Source organism: Polypterus senegalus, chromosome 2, assembly GCF_016835505.1.
Source record: "Polypterus senegalus isolate Bchr_013 chromosome 2, ASM1683550v1, whole genome shotgun sequence".
NCBI classification, from domain to species: domain Eukaryota; kingdom Metazoa; phylum Chordata; class Cladistia; order Polypteriformes; family Polypteridae; genus Polypterus; species Polypterus senegalus.
The window spans coordinates 73321624-73346286 of record NC_053155.1 but is presented as its reverse complement, the minus strand read 5'-3'; the positions used below and the strand labels follow the sequence as shown (position 1 = coordinate 73346286).

The 24663-nt window shown below is 38.2% G+C and overlaps 1 protein-coding gene across 2 annotated transcripts in view; it reads right to left on the bottom strand.

Moving 5' to 3' along the window:
• Positions 1-24663, bottom strand: part of LOC120523034 (phospholipid scramblase 1-like) — a 132619-nt gene that overhangs the window by 916 nt on the left and 107040 nt on the right. For both annotated transcript variants that reach the window (XM_039743974.1, XM_039743973.1), the window contains 4 exons: positions 24274-24404; positions 21598-21640; positions 10817-11037; positions 7287-7448 (listed from right to left, as the gene is read on the bottom strand). In XM_039743974.1, coding sequence (XP_039599908.1) covers positions 7287-7448; positions 10817-11037; positions 21598-21640; positions 24274-24404 — 557 coding nt within the window. The remainder of the gene's footprint in view (positions 1-7286; positions 7449-10816; positions 11038-21597; positions 21641-24273; positions 24405-24663) is intronic.

Here is a 24663-nt window from a genome sequence, read left to right as displayed (position 1 = left end):
ATCCGTCCTTCCTTTTCCACAACATACTTAATATAATGTCATGGCTGTCAACGCCTGTCATGTCTGCACTGGATACAAGGCAAGGAGCAGTTCTAGTTGGGTCACCAGCCTGACTTGCACAGCCATATTTCTGGGATGTGGGAGAAACACAGGCTTAAGGTGGGCCAGAACTAACATTGTAGGCACATTGCTTTGTTTGTCTGTCCTGTAATAACCCATCCATTCATTTTTTGGCCTACTTATCCAGTTCAGGGTCATGTGCAACCAATTCTGTAAACCAGATCAGAGTACTGGGGCACCAAGCATTCTGGGTGGTGGGGAACTAGAATTGTTACCCAGAGTCTTAAAAGTAGTCTGGCGTTGAAGAGCGCAGTGAAAATGCTGAAGAAGGATGGTGATAAATTTTGATCTTGACCGGTCTGCAATTTTCACAATTTGCTTTTTGTCAGTTTACATAGGTAAGATGACCATTTTCCCCCACAGGCAATACAGATCAGGACTGATTTTTCATATGTTATGATTCTCTACACATTTTATAGTTTTGGTATTGCAAATGGACATCTGTATCTTACATGTTAACATTGGTCAACATAAATCATATTGGCTAAGTTATTAGTATGCTGTAGACATTGCGTCATCCTTGACAAACCAAAAATCACAAAAAGGATATCGACCAATCACAATTCTAACATCCATCCATCCATCGTCTAACCCGTCAATCCAGAAAACTACACTTACAGGAACACAACTCAGCAATTTCACTGGCAGCTGGATTCTAATTTAAAAAAATCTCATTCTCTGTCTGAGGGCTAGATGTTTCAGCTGTGTGCATACAGTACATGGCATTATGTGTGCTATTCCTGAAGACTTGGCATTCACTTTCTACAGGAATCTCACTTATTTCCAAAAACTTTAAACATATCAAGAATCGTCTGATTTCTTCATTCATACAATCGATGTATTTGAGATCATGTCCTTTTCTTCCACAAGTGTGCTTAGTCCGAGGTGAGAGATATCAAATTCAGAGAAGCACCAATTTCTGTGAATTGTATGGGGGGTTAAATACCCAATCTTTTCTTATTAGTTTCATTATTACTGAAGTGTAGAAGAAATCAAGTGCACTACCATATGTGGCATATGCTGTACCATGATTTCATCTTCAATGTCTTCTGTGATTTTTTTCATTTAAGGAAGACATAGGTTTCAAGTTAAGGTAGTTATATTTACTAATCATGATGCCAGAGAGTGGCAGATCTACTGTATAGCATGCTACAACAAAGACTCATCTCCTCTTTAATCTTCCCTGTTGATTAGCACATGCAAGTAAGAATTTTACTATACAGTTCTCTGTACATGTGACAATAATGACCCTACAAACTTATACATACTGAAATAATAGACCTTTGCACTATTTTGACAACTTTTTCAAATATATTGTATTTTAATTCAATTTTAACATGTCCCCATAAATGATTATACTACAGTGACATTGTTACACTGAAAGTGAGTTACCTCTAATTATGAGGTCAGATAGAAGCTTGGCCCATAAGCCTTCTTATAACTGTATTTCAGGCTTGACTCTCTGCTTGCTTTTTGACAATTCCTTTTGGTGTTCATACTTTAATGACTTCAGGTAATCACCCTGCAATAAAAGTGGGTGATTTTTATACAGTATGCTCTTCAGCACTCCGTGTCCCCACTCTGTAAGTTTGTGTGGTCTAACACTTTGTGAGCGAGATGTTGTTGCTCCTCAAGACACTTCCACTTCACAATAATTGTGCATATAATTGACCAGGCAGATCTAATAGGGCAGAAGTTTCACAAACTGACTTGTGACAAAGGTGGCATCCTATGAAAGTTTTCTTCTTCTTCTTTTGGCTGCTCCCGTTAAGGGTTGCCACAGCGGTACATCTTTTTCCATATCTTTCTGTTCTCTGCATCTTGTTCTGTTACACCCATCACCTGCATGTCCTCTCTCATCACATCCATAACCCTCCTCTTAGACCTTCCTCTTTTCCTCTTCCCTGGCAGCTCTATCCTTAGCATCCTTCTCCCAATATACCCAGTATCTCTTCTCTGCACATGTCCAAACCAATGCAATCTCGCCTCTCTGACTTTGTCTCTCAACAGTCCAACTTGAGCTGACCCTCTAATGTACTCATTTCTAATCCTGTCCATCCTCATCACACCCAGTACAAATCTTAGCATCTTTAACTCTGTGGCATCCTACGAAAGTGCCACGTTTAAAGTCACTGAGCTCTTCAGTGCCAACCAATTTTTTTCAGTGTTTGTCAAATGAGACTGCATGGCTATGTGTTTGATTTTATGTACTTCTTAACAATTAATGAGGTTGAGATACTTGAACTCAATCATTTGGAGGGTTGTTCGCATAGTTTTGGCCATATTGTTCTTGACAATCACCCTTTAATCTTTAACAGCAATACCATAAGCACTAAAAAGACAGAGTCTAAATGCTTTTTTCTTCAGTATTTTCTTTTTCTTTTTTTTTTTTTTGAAATTTTATTAATTTTATTGCAATCATTCCATACAAATCTTCTTCTTCCTGAGGAGTCTGATCCAGGTCAGTCTCTGAAAGGCCATATCTTGAACTAGGGCTTGCCGACCTTAGCTTGGATGTAGCTTTAGTTTTCAGTTCTTTCGGACCCACTTTCTTGTTGGCCATGTTTATATTTGCTTGCATATACTGTAGCAGTGCCCCTCAGGTTGGATAAATACAGGATATCTCAGGATAATAAGCAAATAATATGAAAAATAACACCGCTGCTAGCAGAGCTCCACTTCAGACGTCCATCTATTGCAACAGACGAGACCAAAATCCTTCTTCTTCAGTATTTTCTGTATAAATCTTACTGTTTTTAATGTTTCCCCTATTTGTTCTGCCATATTCACCCATATAAATGGTCTATGGTGTAGGATTGAATAATGTAGGTTTGAGAATCAATGTTGTTTTTACAAGTTTGGGGCAGCACAGTGATGCAGTAGATAGCACTGCTTCAGCTGCTGGAGACACCTGCTTTAATCCTCCTTAGCTGTGTGGAGTTGACACATTCTCATAATGTTTTCGTGGCTTTTTTCTAGGTGCACATCAGTTTCCCCCCACCAGATCCCGAGCATGTGCATATTGGGGCAATTAGTGACTATAATGCACCTGTGTGTGAGTGTGGGAATTCCTGCCATATGCTCCTTGCTGCTGGGACAGTCTGGCCCTTGCATGATCCTAAAATTGTCAATAAATAAATGGATGAATGATACGTTTTGCCCAATATAATATAAATGCTATTTTATTAGAAACCCAAGCCATATTCTTGCTATTCTTGCACCATATGGTGTTTTCTCAATGCGCACAAACAGAATGCTGGGATTGAAGAATGAGTCCTAAAAAGTGTGAAAGTGAGAAGAGAATTTTTACTTGAACTGTGCTTTAATTTAGAACCTGTACTCACCGGCCTGCCTCTCAACTCTTACTAACCTCCTCAGTCACAAAATGGTAGCTGTATCTACAACAAGTTGGTAAAAAAAAGCAGGCCCAGGAAAACGCTGTCCCCCCTCTGCGGTCATTCCTCTCTCTACATACTTTCAAAAAGCTGGACATGAACTTTAGACTGCTTCAGCTGCTCAAACCCATCTGGCCTACAACTCTAAAATCTGCATTTGATAGTACAGCCATAGCTAACAAAACAGCTGAACCTTCAAAACCAGTTCAGAGTTACGGAGAAACTGGAAGGGCTGGCACCATCTGGGGTTTTAAACACTACTTTATTTTTGAAAATCCTGGTATGTCACAGATGTGTGCCTGTAGTAGACTGATAAAGGGAGGGCTAGAGTGTGTAAGGGGAGGCTGTCTTCTCAACCAGAGGGGGAGTCGCCCGCCCAGAGGCTGGTGAATGAATACTGTGCTCCATTGTGTGCTGCTGGGAGTCATGCAGTGTCAGGTGCGGCTCATGTGCTTGGCTAGTGAATGCAGCCACACTATAAATAAAGAGCTGCTTGTATTAAGATCTTTATAAAGAAGATGTCTCCTCCTCATAGTCTTCTACTGAAATGTGGTATCAGTTACAAAATTAACTCTTACACTCACAGTTCTCTTCATATTAAAACACCACATCCTAATTAGACATTTGTTTAGGAGTTAGTAAGCTTCATTTCTTCAGCGATAATTGATCATTTTTTTGCAATACATTAATCTTGACTCTTACCCATGTATCAATTTTCTGAACCCACTTTTCCAGAGTTGGGTATTCTAGAAATGGATTACAACTAATTTCAGTTAGAGTGATGGTCCTTTGCAGGGTGCAGTCACACTCAGTTGCTGCAGTTCAAATGAGAGTTTACATCATGCAATTGAGCTGTGAGACATGACCCATGTGAACTCAGAAACAACATTAAAATCCATGGAAGCATCCTTGGCCAGCAGCTTAACTGCAGTGAGGTGATAGAACTATCTATTTTAGCATCACCCCATCTCTGATGAATTTTTCTAATAAAGTAATCTGAATTATCAAAGATGGCAGCAGATGTACAAGAACTATGGCATCATGATTCTAGTATACTGAGTCTGAATGCAAGCTTGGCCATTGTGTTTTTTGCACATTCACATTTTGTAGACGTGGATTCTTCTCAGATTTTCATTCCTCAGTCCAAAGACTTGCAGGTTAGGTTAATTGGTCTCTTAAAACTGAGCAGGCACAAATGGGTTTGAATATGCACCTTATGGTAGATCAATACCCCACCAAGGGTTGGGTCCTTCCTTTTGACCAAGGCCCCAGCTACAAACTCTAGCCTCTAAATTTGATTAAGCAGATTTAAAATGAATGAATGGATGGTTGGATATGCCAATTGCTACATTTTTAGCACACTTTCTTAAACAACAGGTTGCTCTCCATATTACAAAAAAGACACAGCGCTAGAGAAAATCCAGAGAAGCACAACTGGTTTCTGCACCCTGACCTTTTGAATGAGTCAAACCTTTTCAGTTTAAGAAAACATAAAATAAAAGGTGAGAGGGTTGAATTGTCTAAAATTATGAAGGAAATTAGTGCAGTGGATGTTAGCTGTTAATTTAAAATTAGTTCTTCTAAAAGAGCACAGGAACTTCACAAATATTAGAAAGTTATTTTTCATGTAAGAGAGTCAATAGACACATAGAATAGGTTACCAAGTAGTGTGCTATATAGTAGGACTTTAGGTACCCATAAGACTCATCTTGATGTTATTTTGAAGAAATTAATTGAGTAGGATTTGTATGTTTGTCTTTTACATGTCCCTCCATCATGATGTTAATGCCAGAGATGGGTAGTTACATTTACGCCGTTACATTTACTTGAGTAACTTTTTAAAAAAATTGTACTTCTAAGAGTAGTATTACTGCACCATACTTTTTACTTGAGTACATTTGTGAAGAAGAAACATTACTCTTACTCCGCTACATTGGGCAACACTCGACTCGTTACTTTTTTCCATTTACAAATTAGATACGATATATTTTAGTCGGAGAGAAGTCACCAGTGGATCGACTGCATGACTGTTTCACCAATCAGACATAGCAACAATAATCACATGACTCCGTTTCACCAATCAGACGTAGCCATGCAGTCACATGACCACACACAAACTGTGGCGGCATAGTGGCACAAACTCCTCACAGATAGTGGACAGGGGAAAGAAAGAATACATGAAAAATGGCAGAGGCATCTGTCTCCAATGCTAAAACTGAAGAGGATGAGGATGAACACTTCTGGCCTCATATTAAAAGCATGTTTAGCTTCATACAGTATTATACTGTCAGTGTACAGTTTATCTTGTCACTGTAAGTAGTTTGCACTGTTCAAACATACATGTTACCTACTGTAGGTATTGGATTTAAAAGCTTTGTTGTGAAAACTGAGATTTGGAACTTTGTGCTATTATGTAAAAATGTTATTTATTTTTACTCATTTTTTATTTTATTATTTGGGAACAGCAGAATTTGCACATTATTTTATGTTTTATGTTTATTACAACATTTCTAAAAAAGAAATCATTTATTATGATCAGTTACTCAGTACTTGAGTAGTCTTTTCACCAAATACTTTTTTACTCTTACTTGAGTCATTTTTTGGATGACTACTTTTTACTTCTACTTGAGTAATATTATTTTGAAGTAACACAACTCTTACTTGAGTACAATTTTTGGCTACTCTACCCACCTCTGGTTAATGCATGCAATATCTCTGGAACTCATCATCTTTTTCTCAAGTCTTTTTTGTATTGGGGAAAGTAGAGTATCTGTTTTTGCATATTATTTTATTGTTAGCCCTAAAAAAACTGCTAAGGTCTTCAGAGTGCAAACTAATTCAGAAGTTCAAGCCTATTCAAGAACACATGCAATATTAGTGTTCTCCCAGAAAGAGAAAGGCATAGAGAGAAAACAGACAAGCATCAGTAGTTGAAAACAAAGCCATCATCCAATGCAAAGGATCTTCACTAAGAAGTCAAATAATCCTGCACCAGAGCTCTAACACTAATCTAAAACTCAAAGTCTTTACATTGAAAGATGAAATTTTCACACTAACTCGCTCTCTCAAAAATGTTTGGTAGCATTCTCAATCTTGAACAATCTTGCCTTCACGATATCGACCTTTATATTGGTGCCCTGATGATGTCTCATGTCGAAACTGTGGTTGTTACTTCCAACAAAAGAATGTTCTAAGTTCTAAACAATAAAATGAAACACACACTTAACCAAGAACAATCATTTGCCCAATCCTTACGATATTCTGTCCACTCCTTCGGGGTAGTGAAGTAGTGGACATTTTCTGAACTACATGACAGAAAACTGACTTACTGCTTTTAGCATGATACAAGTGCAAGTTCTCTATACTTCTTTATTAGAAAATTAGAGCAAGTTTGACGAGAACAGACCATTTTGTCCAACATAGCTTGTCAATCTTTATTCACATAAATCTTAGCAAATCATCAAGTTGAGTTTTGAAGGTCCCCAAAATACTACGGTGTACCACACTACTTGGCAACTTAATCCATGTACCCATAATTCTCTGTGTGAAGAAAAACTGTTTAACATTTGTTTGAACTTTAGCCTTAGCAAAATTTAATATGTGTTAGGAATATATTCTAATTTGGTCATTATTCATTCGCAAAAGTTGTTTTTCAAAAACCGACTGCCACTATTTATGCATCAGGCATGCATCTGCAGACAAAGCTCAGTAATTCATGTAGTATCTTATAAAAATTCTTTATAATGTTAAGAAATGAACAAAATGACTTACATCAAGATTGGCATTTCTTCCAAAGCACAGTCCTTGGCATTGACCTTTAATGAACAATGCTGTCTGTCCCGCAGAATCTCGAATAGTGAACCGGTATGTGGTAGGATAGTGCGCCTCCTTGACATAGCCAGCCACAACCCCAACAGGTGCCTGCACTTCCATCTGCAACATGGGTTGAATAAAAAAAAAATCTTTCAAAAATTCACTTTAGAAACAGTTCTTTTCCAGGTGGACATTGTCCTGTGGCAATTGACACAAGAAAGCAAGCATTTAGAGAAGCTGATTTAAATGAACTTCAGACTAGAAAAACAATGGCAAGTTACAAGCTGCTTGTACTTGTCACCCTTCTGCATTTTCTAAAGCTGTATTGTATTGACTAAAGCCTTCAAATTTCCAACCACCAGTTCTAAAAGGTAGTTTTTTTTTCATATTCATCACTTATCCTGAAGCTGATATTCGGGGGCAACATTCTTAGCAGTAGGGCCCCTACATCCATTTCCCCAGCCACACTTGCCAACTCATATTATGGGATCCCAAGACATTTCCAGGCCATCTGTGAGATATAAAAGGTATGCGAGTTCTTAAAGGTAGTATTTTTTGTCAAGAATAATTAAAGCAACAAGTTTCTTTAGCTCTTATCCTTACAAGCCAATCCATAATTAAATGGTGTCAGAGTTCAAGAAATAACGATTGTGTTATTGGTGATGAAACACTCATAATTTTGTTGAGTTAGTTTGCTATGATGCTGGACGTCCAAACTTTTTTTTTAAATTAAGGAAAGACTCCATTAAAAATACTTAGTAAAACAGACTGTGTGAAACTAGAAGGGAACGATGACCTTTGATTGTTGGTACTTTTCTTCATATGAATTTTGTAAGATTTGCTTCTAGCTAGATTGAGGCCACTGTCAAAAAAGGGGAAGGATATGTTCTTAAAGCTAAACACCTTTGCCTTCTAAGTACCCTCATTATGTGAGTTGATTTCATTTTTGCAGAAGTGGTGCAGACTAACAAACAGTGAAAGACAGAGGAGTTTTTTGAAGGACCCTGGAGAAGAAGACTATTTGAAACAGTGGTCTTTAATAAAGTAAGATCTGAAGAAACTTACTGTATGTCAAGAAGTTGTAGGCTGGTGTAAAACAATTTATTGTATAATGACTAAAATGTTAGATATACAGTATGTAAAATGGCTATGTTGTTAATGAAATCCTGAAGATGACTACTCCCTAGATCTGGTCACATTAGAGTGTCATTTTGCACTTTATTTCTAATTGATTGATTGATGCATTTGTGATTATTTTGTTCACATAGTTAAACTTTAAATATCATAGGAGTTATCTGACAATGACATCATCCATTTTGTATAACTCTGAAAATTACATTATTGTTCCATTTTAACCTAACCTAAACTTTTATTCTTTTAACCTCTAGCAGTTTAGCACTTAACTTTGTAACGTCCATCTTCCTAATCTGCTTATCCAAGGCAGGGTCACAGGTCAGCTGGAGTCTGTCCCAGCAACCATATGGCAGAAAGAATTAAAAAAACAAACACCTGGACAGAGTGCCAGCCCATCACAGGGAGAATACCCACACCCACTAGGGCCCTTTGAGCTACACCAATTCACATATCTTTGGGTTGTGCGAGGAAGCTTACATGGACACAAGGAGACATACCAACTCCACACAGCAAATACCCAGGACATGAACCCTAGTCTTTTTGCAAGGCAGCCACTCTATCACTACACCACCCTGTTTTTGTACCATTTCAGGTTAGTCACTGGATTTGAACTGTTCCACTTTCAATAAAAACTGAAAAATGGGGGTGTTCAAAAACATTTGACCGGCAATGTTCTTTGACAAGGATTAGGTCCCCATTTAGCCTCCTGTATTCAAAACCAATTTCTCTTCCCTTAATTTTTCGAAGCAAAACTTGCTCCTTTAATCCATGGAAGTAAGTTGGAGGCTCTCATCCATAGAACTTTTAGGGGAGCTACAGTAAGTGTAAGCTGGGGTAGACTTATGGTATCCATTCTTTTCCAGTTATTTCTATTAACTCTTGTGACCTCCAGGGGGTGTACAGCTCCCTAAACACCCAATACAACAGAAACCAGGACACAAGTTCAGCACAACACACGTTTATTCAGCTGTGGGAAATGCTTTTGTCTCATTTTCCACCTGTGTAAAGTAACTCAGTACAACAAGCACAATAACCACAAGTTATCTCTTCCTTTGTCTCTCGTCTATCTCTTGTCCACCTCCACTTCTTCACCCACAAGCTTTGTCCTCCACTTCCTGACTCTTCAAATGGAGTGAAATGGCCCCTTTTATCGAGCACCTGGAAATGCTCCAGGTGTTCCACAATATTTTTGTGGCCACACTTCCAGGTGTGGCGGCTGCCATAAAGAGTAGTGTTCAGCCATTTCTCCATGGAGGTGGCCACGGGCCACAGCAGGGCTAAGCTTCCATGATCCAAACCCATGGCACCATAGCAAGCCAGGGAGGCTGTCCTCTATGGTCCCAGAGGAGGTGCTGCCCCATAGATGCTCCTTCCCCCGGACCTTCTCTTACGAAGGCATCCCCGGTGTCTGTTACACTATCTACCAAAAGCTTTCTTGCACCTGGCTTTATGCACTTGAATTCCATTAAGGTGCTGTTTATTGCATCCTTTCATCTGGAGTCTTGGTGCCTTACATACTCAAATTCTTTGTTTTCCTAAATATTATTTTTATTTTATAGTCTTATATGGTAATTACTGTTTTTTTGCCAATTTGAAAGCTAAACTCCAAAAAGACTTTCTGCCCACCTTGCACTAAATCCAGATTGACTTAGCACTTAGCCTGTTCTATCAGAGTCCTTATACTCTGCATATCAGTGAATCTTCACCCCAGTCAGCTAAGCTCTGACTCCCACTCAGTGATTATGGCTCAACTAAACTGTATGTACTGTATGCTTTTGGTAGACGATCAAATGCCAAGAAGCTGTCTAGAAGTATTCTATTTTTAGGATAATCAGTAACCAACAATTCGCTTAGAAATAGGTGGGTATTGCCTGCCCAGATCTTAGGTTTGACAAGAGACAAGTAGGACAGGGTCCTAGTTGACCCTTAGGATAGCTTAGGAGAAGAAAGTAGAGCGAGATACAGGATGCTGGATCTTTGAAGTAGCGATGCTTCCCACAGTGCCACCAATTTAACAAAAACATTAATGTATATAAAAAAAACATATTTAGAAATCAAGACAACAGAATAAGTCTGCTTTATCTAAAAGGCTGTTAGGTATTCTTACTTATTTCTAGTCTAGTTTTTGATGATCCTTTCCAAAAGGTAACCTGCTATAGACTTTGGTCTGGTTAAAGGAAGATCATATCATCTTAGGTTCTTCCATCTCTACAACTTCATATGTGATTCGATTTGACAAATAATGGCTAGGTTAAGTTATGTGGGGTACATATTATAAAGATACCCCATACTTTAGAGCTTTAGTAATCAATCTGGATTAATTAAAAAACACCACACTGAAAGTTAAATATTACCTGTTGCACATTCCATGGGCAAAATATCAGAGAACAAATGAAGGGCTGGATCAGGTGGATGACTTCTCTCTTGCGGTGGTCATAAATATTCATCTCAAAACCTTGCTGGTAGCCACGGAAATTCGCACTTTGGTAGATGTTTGTCTGAGTTGCAAAGTACATCATCTTCCCCATTGAGTTTTTAAGCTGAAATTTTCTTGTACAAGACATGCCATCAAAAGCTGTGCAATATTAAAAGAAAAAAAACAAATATTTGTGTTTTAATGCACAAATTTAAATCTTTTAGTGTGTTAAAATTTAAAAATGACTCACCTGTTAAGTGTATTTCAACTAGATTTCCATTTTTTTAAAAACAAAAGTATCAATAGCACTGTGGAAGTCACTACTGCACAACGTTTCCGTTTAATTTTCAGTCCTAACCTTCATTTACAAAATCTTAACACATCGACTTGCAGACAGCGCATGCTTATTCCCTCCAGCTGTGTAGTGTGATACCCCCAGTGGCTCAGTCGCAAGTGGTCTTAAGTTCTCCAACAATTCTCTTCACATTACTATAACAAAGTCACACTGGTTTTGTCCTAGTGAGTCGCCAGTTGTATGGGTGGACCCTTGTGTTTTTGAGTGTTGAAGGCCAAAGAGGACTCAGCTGAAAACATAATTCATACAAAGCCCACAAACAAGAAAGGATGGTGTTGAAAAAAAAGGAAAGTGAGTGTTTTGGACTTTTTGAATGGTTAGAGGGCTTGTCACACTTTGGAGTCAACATTGATATCTGTTCAGTGTTTCATATTTAGTTTTGTGCAGTGCTTCTTTTCTTAATCCTCGGTGCTCTGGGTTAATTAGCTGCCAAAATGAGATCAATCTGAGATAGTTTTGTGACAGAATATGAGATTTGAAACTACAATGAAGAATCATGGGGTTATCATGTAATCACTCAGCTCTTGTGCTTCCTAGTCTTATAGTTTGCCACTCTTTGAAGCAATTGGATTCAACAGATTAACTGAAGCTGACATTTTTTCCAGTTACAAATAGTTTCAAGTTGTTCACTGTGTCACCTGCCCTAATAATTGACTCCTTAGGGGTCTCTTGGTTTCTGTAGGCCTGATATAGGTGTGTGTGTGTGTGTGCTCAGTGGTGGACTAGTGTCCCAAACTAGGTGGATCTCTGCTTTCCCTTCTGTGCTGCTACCAACCACCTTAGAAAAGAAAAATCACTTATAGAAAATGAATGGACAGACACATTAATCAGACTCAAGAAGAATGATAGATTCACATAGCTTGAGGTTCATCACAGTAGAGGAAATGCTTTCGCAGGCCAGTGGTGGTACTCTCAGTCCTATATGGTGTTGTAGTTTGTCTATAACACACTTTTAAATTTGTCATTAAGGTGGAAAATAATATACCAATATCTATATGTCACCTCATTAATTTTTAGAACACAATTATGCTATATCTTTAACTTAAAAAAAAATTAAGAAGAGTTAGGGAGAAACAACATAATGTAACATTCTTAAAACCACTATATCTAATTCAGTCCTATTCTGGCAGCTTCAGGTGGGAAAAGAGAACCCATCTTGGATGGGACACCTGTCCATTGCAGGGCCCATTAACATGGACAATTTACAATCAGGAGTTAACCAAACTTAGGACTCAGCTGACCTAATAAACTACACAGAAACAACAACAGTTGAGCGATCTGATCCTTCTCATGAAGCAAACAGTGCTAACCAGAAAAACACTTTGCTGGCCAAACAGAAGAATAATAAAGTAACAATAATTTCATTCTGTATATGATTTTCCATGCACATGAGTATCATGAGTGCTTTACGGGGACAGGAAAATTAGGGGTTACAGTGTATATAACTCAACTTTCCATTTTTGATGCTAGAAAGAAGAAAGCCCCATGTGATACCAACTAATGCCACAATGTGGACTCTGCTGTAGCCTAACTCCTTTTGCTCCTCTTGGGAGGCAAAAAGAGAAAAAAAAACACAGGAAGCCTTCAAACGACCAATGGCAGTCATGAAGTCGACTACTTTCTCAACTTGGCTATGTCCGAGGGGGGATGTGAAATTTCAGCCATTGAACAGGCTATCTCTGGTTGGGAACCCAGTACTTTTTGTGACTTTTCACCATTTATTTTACAGACTTTCATCTATCCAGAAGTCCCCGTATTGTCTCTCTTTTCCCTGTCTTTTCCATCTTATCAGAGAACTGTTACCTCCCACTTCCTCTTTAAGGAAGCTCCTTTATATACCAATGCCTGTTGTTTATTGCAATGGATTTTTAGTCTTCTGGCAACACTGAGTCTTACAGACTCCTGAGAACATTACACTTATTACTGCATAATATTCCACTTCAAGGACTGTGGCCCAGTGTGCTCTGGTATGTTTCCCTCTAATATCAAATACTTTTTTGCAATCCTTGAATTTTTTTCTTTGTTTATCAGTAACTGCTAACCCATGCACCGGGCTTTAGTTCTCGCTTCTGGACAGAGTGTCCCAACACTGAAAAGTAGAGTATAACAACACTGGTAATTGTCAGGGGTTGCAATGGCATTAGACACTGTGTCAAAAAAACAGTGCCAAGGGTGCTGTGCCCTTACTTCAAATGTAGGGCATCTTCCAGTTTTGACCAAAATATTCTCGTACAGGGAGCTTCCAGCAAATGGCAGGATGTTGAAGCTGGAGATGGATATTATCAGTCAGATGTACTAAAGACAAATAATTCACTTTACAAAAGATTTTGTGTGATGAGCCAGAATTCCTCTGTGTGTCCTCTGACTTGTCACATGTTATTCAGCACATAAAATACGGAAGTACATGTTGAGAAAGGCAATTAAAAGAAAACAACAAAATAATTTTATGGAGCTGAAAACATGTCTTATTATATAAAAACTGGTCCTAAGAATATTCTCATTCAAGCGCGGTGTAATAGTATCCTTATTATTGCCAAATGGCTTCCTAGTCCTGGGTTCAAATCCTGTTCTAGGTGCTGTTTATGTGGAGTTTATGAGGCTTTATTTCCCTCCACAAACTCACAGATTGTGTTGACTGGCTACTCAAAATTAGCCCAGAATAAGTGCATGTAGATATGTGAGTGATTGCAGCCTGTGATGAACTAGTGTTCTGATCAGCACATGGTCTTGCTTTGTGTCCTACTCAACTGGGATGATCTCCAGAAGTTTGGAAAATTAATGAACAGATGTTTCTAAAAGTCATGGCTCATTTGAACTCTACTATACAAAATGCTAAATTCATCATATACAGTTTGCGTGCATATTAGTAGAAAACATGTGTTTACACTATGACCTGGGCAGTATTTTACAATAAAAACAGTTTGAAAATTTAAGAGAAAAATTTGCAGTGAGCTCCTCCTGGGATTGTGATCATGGCACGGTGAGAGAGCTTGTGTGCTTCAATAATCCACAGAGCTACTATATGTTCACTGAAGGTACTGTATATGCTTCAGGCACGTTGTTAGCTTTAGCACTTATTTGGGGTTTAGCCCCCCCTCCCGATTATGCCGGTAGTTCTACATGTAGGTTTGATCAGGGCAGGGGAGAGTTTCTCATGTGGCAGATGAAGAGCAGGGGTGCAGGTGATTCCTGCACAGAGTTTTGCACCAGTCGGAAATGGGAGGGAGCAGGATTTCTATTGTGGGGCTTGATGTCAATTGAAGAGGATAGGATCTTGAAAATCAGGAACTGAACCACTGAAATCAGGGCCTTTAGCTCCTGGAGCCCACCCCCAACGATGCCACTCAAAAGAAATTTGGTCCAAACGCAGTGGGTGACGAACAGACGAAGAATAAATGATCCTCATGTTATCTTTGATTAACTCAAAAAGAAATTCTACCACAACAGTTTTCTTGACCTTACAGGATAGTAATCTTCAGCACGAGCTACAACAGTTCTCAGTTGAATGTAATCATAACAGACAAATATTAGAATCTTCAAATCTGTGGTTATGGTCATGTCCTATTCTTCTTCATATTAACAGTTCTCTTGAATAGTTACACAAAATGGAGAAGTTTAAGTATGTTGGGGACTTGTTTACAAGTAATGGTAGAGATGAGGTGATTGACCAACACATACAGTGGCTGCAGTTTTAGGGATATTGTACTGGATTCTGGTAGCCAAGAGTGATGTGAGACCTTGTATAAAGCTCTTCATTTATTGGTCGGTCAGTATCTCCAGCCTCATTGATGGTCTTGAGCTCTGGGTAGTGACTGAAAGAATGAGATTGCAAGTATAAATGGCTGAATTAAGGTTCCTGTGAAGGGTTGCTGGGCTCAATCTTTTTGACAAGGTGATGAACTCAATAGTATGGGAAGACATTAGAGAAGAACTGCTTCTTCACTGAATGCAGATGGAGCAAGTGATGTGGTTTCCGTATATAGTTAGGATCCTCCCTGGACTGCCTCCTTTGTGAGATGTACAAGGTACAGCCAACTGGCTGAAGACTCAGGGCAGGTCCAGGACATGATGAAGGTATTATGTCCCTCAATCTGGGAATTCCCTAGTGGAGGCTAGAAGTAGTTGCTAAGGTTATTGTGGCTTGATTTTGTTCAGCTGCATTTTGAAATTACAATAAGAGGAGTGAAAGTGAAGTGCAGTGAGATTGGCATTGACCAGTATATTGTTGCTTAAATTACTGTTAAGCATTTGATGAACCACTAAATTATGACAAATCCACTAATTCTTCTTATGAGATGCTTTTCTTTATTCCAGACCATCATATTGTCCAATTCTATCCAATATGTTTCCTACTTATTTGCAATTTTTGACATTTATTTACATTAAACTCCATCAGCACATGTTCTAACTGACTAATCCACCTTTGGGACCCCGGTGTTCAGAGCCTATCGTAACAGAAGTTGTTGCAGACTGGGGACCAAACCTGAATTGGGGTGCCAATCCACTCCAGAACACGTGTAAGTTCAAATGTATCAATATCTCCCCAACACTGCAGAACCTCCAAAGCCCCGGTACTCCATTATAAACAAATTGAATGCTTTCACCAGGATAGATTTACCTGAATTACATAGTATAATCTCTCAACTGAAACCCTCCACCTGCGTCCTTGATCCAATTCCAACCAGGTTTTTCAAAGAAATATCAGGCGTGCTAATTGACAATATTCTGGACATAGTTAATTCGTCATTAGATACGGGGGTCTTTCCAGACTGTCTTAAGACTGCTGTAGTTAAACCCCTACTTAAGAAACATAATCTCGACCCCTCTGCCTTTGAAAATTTTAGACCCATTTCTAACTTGCCCTTCTTAAGTAAAATTCTAGAAAAGGCAGTCATTATGCAGTTAAATAACCACCTCAATAAACATGCTATTCTTGATACATTTCAGTCAGGTTTCAGAACAAATCACAGCACAGAAACTGCACTCGTTAAAGTAGTAAATGACTTGCGAGTGAATGCAGACAGAGGCCATTTATCTGTTCTCATCCTCTTAGATCTGAGTGCTGCATTTGACACCATTGATCATAATATTCTTAGAAATCGCCTTAGTCAATGGGTGGGCCTCTCTGGCAGTGTCTTAAATTGGTTTGAATCCTACCTGGCAGGGAGAAAATTCTTTGTGAGTTGTGGTAATTACAACTCGAAGACACATGATATTCTATATGGTGTTCCACAAGGGTCTATCCTGGGTCCGCTGCTCTTCTCAATCTATATGCTTCAGTTAGGTCAGATTATCTCAGGTTACAACGTGAGCTACCACAGCTATGCTGATGACACACAGTTGTATTTATCAATAGCACCTGATGACTCCAACTCTCTCGATACACTAACACAATGTCTTACTGGTATTTCTGAATGGATGAATAGTAATTTTCTCAAACTAAATAAAGAGAAAACTGAAATTTTAGTAATTGGCAATAATGGTTTCAGTGAGGTTATCAGAAATAAACTTGATGCACTAGGATTGCAAGTTAAGACGGAAGTAAAAAATTTAGGGGTAACCGTTGACTGTAATCTGAATTTTAAATCGCATATTCATCAGACCACTAGGACAGCATTTTTCACTTAAGAAACATAGCTAAAGTTAGACCTCTTATATCATTGAAAGATGCGGAGAAATTAATTCACGCTTTTGTTTTCAGTCGACTAGATTACTGTAATGCACTCCTCTCAGGACTACCCAAAAAAGACATAAATCACTTGCAACGAGTGCAGAATGCAGCTGCTAGAATCCTAACTGGTAAAAGAAAATCCGAACACATTTCTCCAGTCTTATCGTCACTACACTGGTTGCCTGTGTCATTCAGGATTGACTTTAAAATTGCTTATGGTTTATAAAGCCTTAAATAATCTCGCTCCATCTTATATATCGGAATGCCTGACACGTTATATTCCAAATCGTAACCTTAGATCTTCAAATGAGTGTCTCCTTATAATTTCAAAAGCTAAACTTAAAAGAAGTGGTGAGGCGGCCTTCTGCTGTTATGCACCTAAAATCTGGAATAGCCTGCCAATAGGAATTCGCCAGGCTGATACAGTAGAGCACTTTAAAACACTGCTGAAAACACATTACTTTAACATGGCCTTTTTATAACTTCACTTTAACTTAATCCTGATACTCTGTATGTTCAATTCATTATAATAACTATTCATAGTGGCTCTAAAATCCGTACTGACCCCAACTCTCTCTTCTGTTTCTTTTTCCGGTTTCTTTGTGGTGGCGGCCTGCGCCACCACCACCTACTCAAAGCATCATGATGCTCCAACATTGATGGACTGAAAGCCAGAAGTCTACGTGACCATCATCATCATCAGGTCCTTCCATGAAAACCCTAAATACAAAGGGGACTGTTTGATTTATGTTAGTTAGATTGCCCAGAGGGGACTGGGCGGTCTCTTGGTCTGGAACCCCTACAGATTTTATTTTTTTCTCCAGCTTTTGGAGTTTTTTGTTTTTCTGTCCACCCTGGCCATCGGACCTTACTTATTCTATGTTAATTAATGTTGACTTATGTTTATTTTTTATTGTGTCTTCTATTTCTCTATTCATTTTGTAAAGCACTTTGAGCTACATTTTTTGTATGAATATGTGCTATATAAATAAATGTTGATTGATTGATTGAAATGCACCCTCACTCATATTGTGCCAGTTTGGAGATGCCAATTAACCTAAGTTGCATTTATTTGAAAAGTGGAAGGAAATTCCAAGCGGACATGGGGAAAATGTGCATACTCTGTAAAGGCAATGCCTGGTCCTCCAGTTTAAATCCAGTCTCCGGGAGCTGTTAGTTGCCTTATCCACTGTGCCTCCATTTCTCCATATGCCATTTTGACTAATTTAGAATTCAGTCAAAGCAGATTGAATTGGTTAATTTTGTCCCGTCATACACACAGGCAGTGGGGAGGAATAGGAGTGACAGACTAATAAAAGCATAAAGAAATTATTTGTCAATCACTGTTTTTGGTCCTTTATTTATAATGTGCCCAGTGGGAACTGAGAGCAGTTTGTATAAAAAAGAAATGCATCTCACAAAATTAGAAATAAAGAACAAATCATTAAATTATTTATTTACTGTTCACTTACACAAGCCAAGGACTTTAACATCCATTGGGACTTTGCAGTGTGTCACTGAAACCCAGCAAGCTCTATACTTGGCTCAGAAGCTCAAGGCTCTGAAGAACACAGTCCTCCCTTTCTTTTCCTTCCCAGCATGCTAGTTGCATTTTCTCACAGTGAATATTAAACCCACATTCTCCTGGTTGCAGATTCCCAGACAAAGTCAAAAGAGAAAATGACCAAATGCCTGACAAAAAACCTCTGGAGGCTTACGCTGTGCAGCTCAACTCAGTATACAATGCACGTAAAAGCAGCTTTAAATACTCCTGACCACTGCACACAGATATTCTGTGGTTTCCCAAATGTTTAAAATACGATCAGCTATATAAGCTGTAAATGTTACAGTGTCTGATGTCTTTGAAATCTGCTTTAACAAGGGATGAGCTCGATGTACTGTATACATTAGACATTTTTAGATTAACATTTGATCTGATTAGTAAAATAAAAACAAAAGGATTGCCAGCAATAGTTGTACGTGCTACATAATGAATCCTCAGGGAACAGAAGGAGCAGCAACATGTGTGACACCAACGGCAAATTCTCAAGCAGAGAAAGGGTATGAAACATAACCAACACCAAGTATGTGCTAGCTTTTATAGTGAACATTCATTTTTGCTGTCCATTATGTGCTGATAAACCATATGCAGTGAGGTCTAGCTTTTTAAAAGTATTAAAAGATAGCTTTAGTATAATTTATTTGCTTCAAAAAATTACTGTATATTTTTAAGCAAGTAATTATTTATAAAAAAGTGACTCCCCAGAGATTCAGAATCGTGAGTAAACATGAAAAAAAACCTTAAAAGGATAAGTTTGATATTTTTGAAGTTGAACTTATTTTTTCACAGTCATGGTATGCATCCATTTTCTGTGGAAAAAAATGTGCTCTTAAGTAAAACATTTGTTATTAAATTTTAAAACATACCATACCTATTCTTGGGGCTTAAGATGTGGTTAGAGAAACTATATATATTTTGTGAATAATTCAAGCACTTATGGTATGATTGTTCTCAGGATTTAGATGAATAAACCATCATTTTCTACCCACACACACACACATCCATCTTCCCACTTGCACTGATTTGGAATCAGCAATTAACCCTAACCCTTTACATCTTTGGGGATGTAGAAGGAAACTTCATACTAACTCGGTGAGAATGTGCCATTTCCACAGAGACAACGACTGGATACGACAAGATTCAAAGCCAAAACATGTGACCTGTGAAGCAGCAGCACAATTGACGGAGCCACCCGACATCAGAGCTACTACTCATATATACAAGCTCTATTCTTTACCCCACTTTACTTTCAGCTGAACTGCATTGACTTACATGGAAAACATTAGTGGGCTTCAGAAGCAGGTGATCATGAACACTTTTTCTTTTCCCCTTAGTCTCTTTTTTTCCCTCTTAGTAGCCATTCTTAGAATAGTTAATGGCACAAACTCATTGAACATATTTCTGTAGTTCTTCAGTTGAGTCATTCACGTCTTACCTACAAGCTATAACTTCAAGCACGGGAGAGTTGGTTGCTCAGCATTCTCTAGTCTGTTGCATATGCACTCTTAGGGTAATTTGTTGTGAATTGAAAATGTGGCTTTTATTTATGTCCTGCATCACATCCCCACCTAAAAATGATGACCCCTTGGCAAGTTTGTAAAACTGTGACTTCAAGGTATCACAGTAATTGATGGAAACTGTAAACACCTAATAGTTTTCCCTTTAATTTTGTATCCAGTTATGCCCTTTTAATAGAATGTGAGCTTCAGGAACATGCACCGTTTTTTGCTGTTTTACTTCCTTACTGTGTGTGCACAAAAACTCTACCCACAATGACCATTGTGAATGGATTAATGAACAGGATCTTATCTTTACTAAGACTGTTTGATAAAATATATTACCTACAATTTATTTTTTATTGTCATAATACTCCATAAGTGTAGAAAGCATACTTTCTGAAATCAAAAACATTGCTGCTTCAAAATGCATATGTTCATCAAGTTTTATGTCTGCACCATAAACTTCATTTTAAACTGCAAGAGCAGGCAGGATCATGTCATATTATTTTCTCACCCTTGCCATGGGGGTCTGAAGTCTATACTAGCTAGCGCTGAGTGCAAGGAAGGACCAAACTTGGCCAGGGCACCAGTCTATCACAGTGCAAACACACATATGCACTTATACATAAAACACACATAAGAGCTGATTTAGTGTCACCAGCTCACCTAAACTGCATGTCCTTGGACAGTGGGCAGTATTTGGAGCACCCAGAGAAAACCCACACAGATTTGGGGAGAACATACAAGCTCCAAGCAGGAAGGACCTGGGATGCGAACCCTGGTCTCCTTAGCAGAGATACCACTGTGCCACAGTGCTGCTCAGCTGACAAGGTTTTTTTTTTAATTTACACAAAAACTCTTAACTTTAAAACACAATTTCCTTTGACAAAGTAATGCACACCATGAACATGAAAAACAACTTTGACTTGAAAAATACCAGACTTGCCCTTTAAAACTTACTTAACACGTCCCCTTGGATAATGCAGGTTCCAGTTTCAGATCTCATGCCTTCCACATTTCTGACGTATGCTTATGACAACATGGATGTATGATGGAAGTGCGGAATTTTCCTCGGGGTAGATGTTGACCACATTTGTTTGTTTCCCTGCGCACAGTGACTTGCATGGATGGGACGTTCATGTTAACAGCAGCCAGAACAGTATGACAGAAACCTTGGTGCTAATTGAAAACTCTGGAGTTGAATATTATGAAATAATATTTTTTTGCTGCTGTTAGAACAGATCAACCTCCTGTACATATTTTCTTCGGACTAGAGCTACATTGACTTGAAAGCTGTGGGCAAATGTTGTGTGGTTTCATAAACTGACACTTGCTTTCCCCCTCTACCTGCCCAGGTGGTGGAGGTGTTCATTATATCATCATCTATATATGTATATAAAATGTTCTTCTACATGTACAAATGTACTGCCTTGTTCAATTCATGTTGTAGTCATGTTCCTTATATTAAAGGTTGCTCTATAAATCTAAGATTAATTGAAATTAACTTTAACGTTCCCAAGAGGCTCATGTTGTTTAAAAATGCAACGTAAAGATAGACTTGAATTACCACTTTTAAACCTCATAGCTTACTTTTTTTATTATGTCTTCCACTTAGTGATCAAAAGTTACTAACCTTCTATAAGCTCTCTTTGCTGATGCAGAAGAACTTGATCGACCTACAAAGCAAACAATGAAATGGATCAATGAACAGAATACAGTGTTCACCTAGTAAAGCTTCCCTTAAGCAAAAATGATACAATCAATACAGAAAAAAAAATGAAATGTAAAAATAAAAACAGGTTGGAGGTTAAGAGATGACATAATTAATGTCTTCAAACTTATAAAGGGAATTAGCAAAGTGGATTCTGGCTATTAGATTGAAATAAGTGCATCAATAAAAACACGGAGGCACAGGTGTATGTTTTTCTTCACACAAATAATTATATATGTGGAAAGACATGCGATGGATATTAGTATTTTGGGGCATTCAAATCTTGATAACTGTCATAAATGTCAAATGTTAGATGGATAGGAATTGATGAGCTACACTGGGATCAATGGCATGTTGGTTTTATGCTGTTATTTACATTTTCATCCATCCATTTTAATAACCTGTTATATCAGGGTCAGCACCAGAACAAATTTAGAAGGGTGCATTTTAGGGAGTATTTTTGATTATAACAAATTTGCCTGAGAGTGCATATGCTACAGAATATATCAAATAGAGCTTCATCCTGCACAACACAATGCTGCAGGTTAGCACTATTGCTTAATAAGCCCAAAGTCGAGCAGAGGTGGTATCTATCAAGTGTGCATAAGATGGCACCTGTGGCACACAGGCTCAAGCTTAATATTTAGTTTTCTAAACGGTTTACAGTATTGTCAAGATGTAAAACTGCACAAAGAATGATGTATGATATTAAGAGGTTGAAACACACACATTTAAAGGCAGATGTTAAAACACTGAACTCACAATAGGGAGATCTGAACCCAACAAGTCTGAAGATTGAATCTTTGCAAACATTTTGTAATCAAAATTGTGGCAGACTGACAAAAGTGCACCAAGAAAAGCACACACTGACGAATGCATGCAGGAAAAGGGTGCACAGCCACAAATGTGCTCAGTAACGATTAACACATCTTTCTATATATAAAATCCAATGTCTGTCTGTTTGTCCGCTTTTCACGAGAGAACTACTTGATGGTTTTTTTTCTATAATTTGCTTGAACAATCCGGTTGATTTTGCAACTTTTCTCACTGCACTATTTATCATAGTTTGTTTGTGGTACCGATTCATTTGCACAAATCCAAGAGACACGCAGCGGGCTGAGGGGAGGGGGCAGAGCCCCCCTCAATCACGCACCAGACTCGGGTCATTCCTTACCTCTGCTTAGCTAGTGAATGAGAGAACTACTTAACGGACTTAGATCGGGTTTTTTTTCTGTAATTTGCTTGTACATTCTGGTTGATTTTGTGACTTCTCTCATCTTGCTAATAATCATAGTTCACTTTCAGGAGCAATACAGTTATGCTAATCCGAGGCAGAGGCTGTGGGCCAAGGGGAAGGGGAATCATGACATCAGGAGTAGGGAGCCAGGCAGGGCCTTCCTCACTGTCCTGTGTCATTACTACATTACATGACAGCTAGTATGAAATAAGGAGAAGCTCCTTTCTTATAATTTGTCAATTGTCTATATACTATATATAAAACATAATTTCAATTATGATATACAATGTATGACTCTGGTGAAACTGTTACTAAATGATTAATTTTTATAAAAATATTAAAAATGAAAAAGAAAATGTGGCTAACCAAACCATGATTAAACATTACTCACAAATGCAAAGAAAACATAAAACCATGTAAATAAAAGTGTAACTGTATTGTGGAATGTATAACACCATGTTATATGCAGTTTCTTGAAAAAAGTCTAAATGTGGCACTCGTCCTTGTATTAGTATTAACTGCTGCAGGCAGTGATTAAGCTGGACATATCCTGATGTGGACATCTCTAGTTCTGGATGGGAAGTATCCACAATCTCTTTAAAAGCAATGGGTCAATCATCACAAGATACAACAGTTAAAGTTATTAGTAGGTAAACCTTTTTGTTGGTTTTATAAGTGTTCACTTAATGAACTCTTGAATTTTGTTCCACAGTGACTGTCATTGATGAAATAAGCAAGCCACTAGCTGTGCCGCTTGGAAGACATGGATTCTGATGAGCATGAATTGTGGATACTTGGCAGAAAAGGTGAGAAACTGTCACATTTTGCATTTTTTGCCAAGTAATAGTTTTTGTAAAAATTATTATTATTATATACGTGTTTATTACATAAAAGACTTGTATTAAAAGCATATCTACATATATAAAATATGTTTTAAAAACTTTGTGATAGGGACAAGCATGTCTGGATGGGAGGCCTGGCCCCTGCAGGATCCACCTGTGTGCTGTGCTCTATCTTAGGTTCAAGAAGTGTCCTTTCCCACAAAAAGAAGACAAAAAGTAGAAAAACACCATAAATGAGATGCAGTCATGCACAGTCCCAGACTCTCTCATGCCACATAATGTAAATTTAAAGTTGCCAATTGACATGAATGTCTGGATTGTGAGAGGATACTTGGGTACTTGGTGAAAACCTAGGCAGAATATACAAATTCCACACAAACAGTGACCCTACTGAGAACTCAAGTCCTGGGAGCTCTGAGGCAAGTGGGGGAAGTAGTATATAATAATAGTATATAGTATATAACAGTATAATAATAGTATATAATCACCATGTTATTCAATCTTTCTTGGACACTTTACCTGACTGAGGTACTCCAGTCCAGAGGTACCGTTGTCCCATACCTCTGGGACTTCCATCCACTCCACAGGCTTCCAGGTGCCTCTGCATTCACCAAACTGTGTCTGGGACAATCGATTATCATCTATGGTTCCTTAAAAACAATTTATGTCCAATAATTTCCATTTTTTTGTAATTGTATTATTACCTCATCACTCACTCAGTAGAATATTTTATCATAACAATGAATATGGATAGTTTAAAGCAAAAGTGCACTTCAATGCTCTGCTGACTTCCTAAAGAAGTCGAATGAAATACTGCAAAGATTTAATTAGATATATTGATGTCACTAAAAGGTTCACTGCAGTGCAGCTCTGGCTACTCCACTTGTTAGCATTACGTCAGTATGCCAG